This window comes from Sorex araneus, chromosome 1 (assembly GCF_027595985.1).
Source record: "Sorex araneus isolate mSorAra2 chromosome 1, mSorAra2.pri, whole genome shotgun sequence".
NCBI classification, from domain to species: domain Eukaryota; kingdom Metazoa; phylum Chordata; class Mammalia; order Eulipotyphla; family Soricidae; genus Sorex; species Sorex araneus.
Window position 1 is genome coordinate 438086520 of NC_073302.1, and position 8205 is coordinate 438094724.

Sequence of the window (8205 nt, forward strand, 5' to 3'; positions counted from 1 at the left end):
TGTTGTGGGTTGGTTTGTTTTTAACCTGACAGTGCTCAGGGGCTACTCCTGACTGAGACTCCTGGCAGTGCCCCACGTGGCAGCGGGCACCCACTGCAGGTGGACAATAGGCCAGGCAAGTGCCTGTCCAGGTGCTCTCTGCTTCCCAGTTCGCTGTCCCGTCAGAGCCCCTCGGTTTCTCAAGCCCAGACCCCACTGCAGGGCCCCTGCCCCGGCGCCGTCCCCACAAGGGATGAGGACTAGGCTTTGGCTGGGCGTTTCATCTTTGCCCGTCCCCGCCTGTCACCAAGGGCTGAGGCAGACCCTGGTCCTCCTTTCGCTTTCGTTTGCCTGCCGGTCCCCCTGGCGCAGGTCTATAGTTCCCAGGGCACCGAGCGCGGGATTCGCACCTTTTGGACACGGGCAGGTGAGCGCGCAGGCGGGTTTGGTGGGGGTGCGTGGCCGGGGTGGGGGCGCCTTTCTCTCAGCAGGACAGTGACGGGGCAGCTGGACGCAGGTGGGGAGGGTGTGGGCGGGGGGGAGGCCTGGGGTCAGAGGACGGCAAAGTGGGCGCCCGGTGTGCCGTGTGGCCGGGGGTCCACTCACTCTGTCCTGGGCTTCAGGGGGGCCTGGAGAACTGGGGGAGCCCTTGGGGAACTTGGGATTGGACCTCCTGGGACTCGGGGCTTTTCCTCCGAGGGTTCATGAGCCCCCTCGCCTTTTCTAGGACTCTGTTTTGGGGGTGTCAGGGGCAGTGTTGTTTGGGGGGATCACAGCCCTGCTCAGGGCTTACCCTAGACTAAAACACCCAACCCGGGCGCCCGCAGGGACGGGCCCTTCCAAGAATACCTGCTGGGCTGTGGTGAGGAAGGGCTACGGCTGGTCTCCTGGGCACAGAGGCGCAGGACAGCAGGTGGACACCCCGGGGGGCCAAGGGCACCCCAGCAGCCACACCTGAGCACCCAGAGTGAGGCAGTGCCTGTGGGGCTCAAAGACAGCAGAGCAGGGGTGTTTGTGTGCGCGCGTGTATGTGTGCGTGTGTATGTGTGTGTGTGTGTGTATGTATGTGTGTGTGTGTGTGTGTGTGTGGAGGGAGGGGGATCCCTGAGCACAACCAGATGTGACACCCAGACTTCCCCCTCAAAAAGTACAACATGTAAAGTGTGTTTGTGTGTGTCTGTGTGTGAGTGTGTATGTGTGTAGATATATATTAGACAACGGACTCCAGCAATGTAGATACATATTTGGGTTTTGGGCGATACCTTGCCATGCTCGGGGATCACTCCTGATAGTGGTCGGGATGGAACTGGGGTCGGCCAATCGCAAAGCAAACAGCCTCCCTGCTGGACTGTGCCACCCTTTATCTTTTCTTTGGTTCGGGGCTTTACCCAGCAGTGCTGCTGGAGGTGTCAGGGAACCATGTGGTGCCAGGGACGGAGCCCGGGCCTCCTGCACGCAAAGCCTGAGCTCAGCCCTTTGAGCTCTCTCTGGCCCACGCCTCACTATGAATGTATATGTATATACATGTAATATATATAAATAAATAAAGGAGATATCTTAAAATATATATACATATAAAATATATATTATATATAAAATATATATTATATATATTTTAAGATATCTCCTTTATTTATTTATTGCTGTTTGGGTCGCAGCCTGTGATGCTCAGGCGTTACTCCTGGCTCTGCCCTCAGGAATGACCCCTGGCAGTGCTGGGCGGACCCTATGGGATGCTGGGGATCGAACCCGGATCAGCCACGTGCTAGGCAAATGCCCTCCCTACTGTCCTTTCCCTCCGGCCCCCGCACCTGACCATCCTGCCCCCACACTGGCTGCTGGGAGCCTGGGCATCCCGTCTCCCCACACCACTCTGGGGGTGCACGGGAGCGAGACGTGAGTCCGCTGATGAAAGGCAGGTGCACAATGGTGGGGTCTCCTGTGATACCCCACTTCTCGGGCACACGTGGTCTCCCCGACTAGGGTTTCCATCCCAGCGTCATCTCAGTGCTGACCGTGCACAGGGCCAGGCAGAGGACGGCGGGGGAAGCTTTGAGTCTGGCCCCCCCTCTACACGCGTGTGCGTCCCCCTCGGGCAGGCGTGCTGACGGTCACGGGGCATCTCCTGGTGACTCAGGGGGTCTCTCCTTCCCTCCTGAGCTCAGAGCCAGCGAGCAGAGCCACGCAGTTCCCCAGCCTCACCATGGCCCTGGACGACAACTTCGACTTCGTGTTCAAGGTCATTCTCATCGGGGACTCTGGCGTGGGCAAGACGAGCGTGTTGCAGCACTTCGCCTCCGGGGTCTACAGCGATGACCAGAATAACACAGTCAACATGGACTTCATCTTGCGTTCCCTGGACATCGACGGCAAGAAAGTGAAGGTTGGGGGGGTCTTTCGGGGTTTCCTCAAGGAGATACGAGTCTCAGGAAGGAGTGGGGTAAAGAGAGAACAGGAACCTCTTACAGGATCAGCCCCCCTCCCCCAAGTCCTGGGGGTCTTTAAAATCAAAGCATCGGGAAGGGGCAAAGCATGAAAGAAACCATCACTCCATGTCACCATGTAAAGGGCAGGTGTGTCCACTTCTCTATGGCTACCGGGAGTCAAATTCCTGCACACGCAGATACCGTGAACAAAGTGCACAGAACTAGTCGCACACATGGGACTTGGCAAGTGACCGATTTGTTTTGTTTGTTCTCCTTTCGCTTGTTTGGTTTTGGTTTCGGGCCATGTCACATGATGTTCAGGGATCCCTCCTGGCAGGTCCGGGCTCTGCATGCATTATCAGGGGCCAAAGGGGTGCAAACCTCAGCACTGCAGGAATGAGCTCTTGAGCACAGAGCCAGGAGTAAACCTGGAGCAGCACTGGGTGTGTGGACAAAATAACACAATCTTAGCGCCAGAGGGAGAGCGTTACCCGCTTCCCTGAGCACATCTGGGAGCAACTGCGAGCACCCAGCGAGGACAATCACTGGGTGTGGCCCCAAAACCAAAAGGATTTTTTAAAAAAGAGCAAAAGACACGAAACCTCAGGACAACAGGTTCACCCTCCCAGCCAGGGCGCCTCCGGTGGAGACCCCAAAGCCTGGACATACCTCGGTGTCGGGGGAGGAACAGGAAATAACAACCCAGGCGGCACCAGATCCCTGAGCCCATATCCTAAAAAGGAGGCCCAGAGAGCCGCCTTACTTACTTATGTATTTTGGAGCCACATTGCCAATACTCAGGGGTGGCCCTGGCTCCACTCAGGAATCCCCCTGGCAGGGCTCGGGGACCTAGGGGGCTGCCGGGGGTTGAACCTGTATCAGCCACGTGCAAGGCACCGCCTTCCTGCTGTACCATCTCTCTGACCCTGAAACTGCCTTTTATTTTGGATTTTTTGATCCACCCCCAGCGGTGCTCAGGAATCACTCCTGGAGGGTTCTGGGGCCTCCATGGGGTGCCGGGGATCGAACCCGGATTGGCCAGGAGGAGCAGGCAAGCGCCCTCCCTGCAATTCTGTGACTCCAGGAAACTGTGTTTTTCAGAGTTGAGTGAGCTGTGCCAGTCAGGTGGGCCACCCCCGACCCCCTCTGCTCCCGCCCCCTCCAGATGCAGCTGTGGGACACTGCGGGCCAGGAGCGCTACCGGGCCATCACAAAGAACTACTACCGTGAGGTGGACGCGGCCATCATCGCCTACGACATCACACGGCGCTCCTCGTTCGAGTCTGTTCCGGACTGGATTGACGATGTGAAGGAGTACGGAGACACCGACACGGTCATCATGCTGATGGGTCTGTATGGGAGCCTCGAGGCCTCGGGCAACCCCGCCAGCCCCCTGCTGGGGCTCAGCTCTCTGGGACGCGCAGTGCTCATGGCGCGCGTGGCAGTGGCCGGGAGGCAGCTGGACCCAGCCCAGAAACACAGCAGTAGAGAGCACCTCAGGACAGGTCTGGCCCAGGAAGTAGCATCAGAGTCACTGACCCCTGGGACATTAGCATGAACTGTGAATTTGTTAAGGAAAAAAAGCTCTGCAAGATGGAGATAGTACGAGAAGTAAATCATGGGCTGGAGCGATAGCACAGCATGTAGGGAGCTTGCCTTGCATGCGGCCAACCCAGGTTCGATTCCCAGCATCCCATATGGTCCTCTGAGCACCACCAGGAGTGATTCCTGAGTGCAGAGCCAGGAGTAACCCCTGTGCATCTCCTGGTATGACCCAAAAAGCAAAAGAAAAAAACAAGAGCTAAAGCGATAGCACAGCAAGTAGGGCATTTGCCTTGCACGCAGCCAACCCGGGTTCAATTCCCAGCATCCCATATGTTCCCCTGAGCACTGCCAGGAGTGATTTCTGAGTGCAGAGCCAGGAGTAACCCTTGAGCTTTGTTGGGTGAGACCCAAAAAGCAAAAGGAAAAAAAATATAAAAAGAAGTAAAGCCCTGGCCTTGCCTGAGGCTGACCAGGTCCCCTCCCTGCACCACTTGGTCCCCAAAACCACCAGCAACACATCCCAGGAGCCCCGGGACCAAGCAGGGCGCGCCCTGAGCATTGCCTCCTGTGGGTTCAATCATCGCCCCCTCCACACACACACACGAAAGGACCCCTGGCCAGCCCCGACAGGGGTTCAGGAGCAGAGAAGCAGCAGCTGGGTCAGCCCGGACACTCTTGGGCTGCGGCGTCATCTGGCAAAGTGACAGCCCTTTCCGGCCACTCCTGTCGCTTCAGTTGTGCCAGCAGAGCTTCCTTCTCCTCCTCGGGGCTCGGCTCTCTGCCACGGGGCTGCTTCCTCTGTCGGCTCTTCCTGCCCCGCTGCCCCGCAGGGTCCGAGGGCCAGAGGCGTCCCCTGCACTGAGCAGAGCCCAGGACCACTCAGACTCCTCGTGTGAAGGAATCCAGCAGGCAGGGCCTTGGGCTAGCAGCTGCCCACCCCACAGAGGCTTCCCCGAGCACTGCCAGGGGGCACTCCTGAGCACAGAGCCAAATCCCACCCCACCCCCCACACACACAAAATGATTTAATGAGGGCAGGAGAGATCCCTCTGCTGTGACTCTGAGTTCAAAGCCCCGAGCCCACAGCCAGGAGTAGCCCCTGAACTCTGCCAGGTGAGGCCCCCCTGCAAAAATCAACATCTAATGAGGTAATGAGCACTTACTCCTGGCACATCAGGAGTGCTCAGGAGGGCAGAGTCACAGCACAGCGGGGAGGGCACTTGATGTCACAGCTGACCTGGGTTCGATCCCCAGCACCACATGTTCTCTAAGCCCCACCAGGAGTGATCCCTGAGCACAGAACCAGGACTAAGCCCTGAGTGTCACCAGGAGTCATCCAAACTTCCTATCCCCCCGTGCCCGCCCCGGAAAACGAGACGGATCTGAATCTGCTGCAAGGCCTTCCTTGCGGCTGTGTCTGGCACACCAAGGCTGCTGCTGGGGTGGGGGCTGTGCCCAGGAGCAGACCTGCCTTTGCCTGCTGCACTCTGGAAGATTCTCTCCAGCCACATGCACTTGCCAGTTTGACTGACCCCAGCCAGCGACTGCCCTTTATTTCATCCTCTTCCCTTGAGGAAATTGATGAACAACAGGGCTACAGTGATACATATACAAACCTATACATGTATACACACATCTACATGCATACTCACATATATACCCATGCATATACACGATCCAGCACACACACACACACACACACACACACACACACACACACACACACACACACACAGGCATGCAAGTGTGCCTGGCAGGCTCTGAGTCCTGTCTGTGGGTCATGTCAGTGGTGATTTCCTGGTTGTGATCCCGTGCCATGGCTAGAGGTGGCCCACTGGGGACTGGGTGGTTCCCAGGATCTGTGTATTTGCAACTTCCTGCAAATGGATCCTGGTTTCCATTCAACTGTTGTCAAGTTCTTCCTGGGAGGGGAGTGAAGGGGGAGCTGGGAGACAGAGGTGGGCTACAAGGCCCCTCAGGGGACAGCAATGAAAACCAGGTGGAGGAACCGGCCCCGCCTGCTTTCACTGTCAACACAGGCAAGAAATCCTCCGTCCCTGGGAGCTTCTCTTTGGATGCCGCCTCGAGACATCCTAGTCCCCCTGCGGGATGGGGGTGCAGAGATGGACGCCCCCCTCGGCCAGCCCCCTCGGTCCTGGGCTCTCTGGGGAACTGGGCCTGTTCCGCGTGTGCTGAGATGGTGTCACAGACACTGTCAGTGCGGAGGGGATGCGCATCTGCGCAGTTTACTGTCTAGATTCCCGACTGGGAAAAACATCCTAGGGCTCAGACAAAGCACAGGGGCAGGACACAGGTGTCACATGCAGCTGACCCACATCCGGTCCCCAAGCACTGCCGGGAGTGATCCCTGAGCACAGAGCCAGGAGTCAGCCCTGAGCACCACCAGGTCTTCAGAGTTGAGACCTGTCGTACCACTAAAACACGCACCTCTGGGCTGGCTCTCCACGCCCGTGTTCTCCAGCACAGATGTCGCTGGCCTGTCCCCACTGCGGACAAGCCCGTGTTCTCTCTTGAACACACACGTCTCCCACCGAGTTCCAGTAAAAGCTTTCTTCATCATGAAAGCAGAGACGAGAACACGCCCCTCTGGCCGACCCTGAGTTGGCAGTGGCAGAAGATGGGCTCGACAGTGCCCCCTTTCGTGCTACCCACGACGGTGTTTGAGTTTTGTGTGCCAGGGTGAATGTCCTTGTACTGCAGTGAGGGGATGTTTCTCCTGGCTGGGGGCTGGGGGGAGTGGCACTGTCCCAGCTGGACGCTTGCACACACCTGCTCCTGTGTTGCTGCACCAGGTCTGAGGGCGGAGCTGCTGGACCAAGCTCGGCTCAGGGGTCCAACTCCAGGCCTCGTGCTTGGAAGGCTGGAGTGCCAGGGCCCCATCTGAAGTGCAATCCTCAAAGTCTGTTTAGAAAAAACAAACTGGAATAAGCGGTTCACCGGCTCCCGACTTCTCCCTCCCTCCCTCCCAGGGACCAAGTCTGACCTGTGCGAGAGGCGGCAGGTGCTGTTCGAGGAAGCCTGCGCAATGGCGGAGAAGCACGGCCTCCTGGCGGCGCTCGAGACCTCGGCCAAGGAGTCCAGGAACATCAACGAGGCCTTCCAGCTCATGGCCAGGGTGCTGATCGCCTGCAACAGCCTGCCTCCCCTGAGCAGCGTCTTCTACTCCAAGACCATTGTGATGGCCGCCTGCGGCCAGGGCTCCCAGGGTGCGAGACAGGGCTCCCAGGGTGTGACTCAGGGCTCCCAGGGTTCGAGACGGGGCTCCCAGGGTTCGAGACGGGGCTCCCAGGGTTCGAGACGGGGCTCCCAGGGTTCGAGACGGGGTTCCAAGGGTGCGAGACTGGGTTCCCAGACTGTGAGACTGGATTCGCAGGGTGGAAGCAACAAGAGCAAGTGCTCCTGCTGAGCGCGCTCCCGGGGTCTGCCCAGTACCCATGTGGGCAGAATATACCCAGTGTCTGGCAGGTATCCCAGTGTCTGCCGAGTACCCGTGTCTGTAGAGTACCCAGGGTCTGCAGAGTACCTCTGTGTGCAGAGGGCCTCGGTGTTTGCAGAGTACCCCAGTGTCTACTGTGTCTCCGCGTTTACAGATTACCCAATCTGTACAGTACCCAGTGTCTGCAGGGAACCCCGGTGTCTCCCAGAGTGCCCCGGTTTCTGCAGAGTACCCGGTGTCTGCAGAGTACCCGGTGTCTGAGAGTTCCCGGTGTCTGCCGAGTGCCTGGTTTCTGCCGCGCCCTAGGGTCCGGAGCTGCTTGCCACTCGCCTTCCCCCTCCGAGGAGGGCCGAGACCCTCTGCTGGCCTCCCGGGCACAGCCAGACTGGACAGAACAGGTTTGCTCTGCATGTCCCCTGGGCCTTTTCTCTCCTGCAGACGCCAGGGAGCTGCCTGGGTCGCGCATGGGGGCCGGCGCTCTCCCACAGACGGTCTGAGTACCCCAGGGGCGCTTCCCCTTCGGCCCACACTGAAGAGTGATGAGAAGACAAGGGAGGAGACAGGAGGTCCGGAGCCATCTCCAGGAACCCGGCCTGGGCACAGGGAGCAGCGACAGGCCTGAATGCTGGTGAGGGTGGGGGCGCGTCCTGCTGGGTCAGCGGCTGCCCTGTGTGCCCATCTCCTCGGACATGACACGGTCCACTCTAACTGTGCAGAGTCGGAGTCACCTGCCCGCTGTCCCTTGAGCTGGGACAGAGTCGCCAGTGTCCGCAGAGCATCTCAGTGTGTACCGAGTATC

General features: G+C 58.7%; 1 protein-coding gene across 1 annotated transcript; it reads left to right on the plus strand.

Annotated features, from left to right (window-relative positions):
- Positions 1-2182: 2182 nt before the first annotated feature.
- LOC129402545 (ras-related protein Rab-19-like) lies at positions 2183-7903 on the plus strand. The gene is made up of 5 exons (XM_055129525.1): positions 2183-2362; positions 3571-3754; positions 6940-7176; positions 7713-7804; positions 7895-7903. The coding sequence occupies exons 1-5, from the start codon at positions 2183-2185 to the stop codon at positions 7901-7903; spliced, it is 702 nt and encodes a 233-aa protein (XP_054985500.1).
- The last annotated feature ends 302 nt before the right edge of the window (positions 7904-8205 follow it).

Bases quoted from the DNA above. Each gene is read 5' to 3' on its own strand.
- LOC129402545 (XM_055129525.1), top strand. From the start codon at position 2,183: ATGGCCCTGGACGACAACTTCGACTTCGTGTTCAAGGTCATTCTCATC. The intron at 2,363-3,570 runs GTTGGGGGGGTC...CGCCCCCTCCAG, and splicing joins TCGACGGCAAGAAAGTGAAG to ATGCAGCTGTGGGACACTGC. The intron at 3,755-6,939 runs GTCTGTATGGGA...CCTCCCTCCCAG, and splicing joins CACGGTCATCATGCTGATGG to GGACCAAGTCTGACCTGTGC.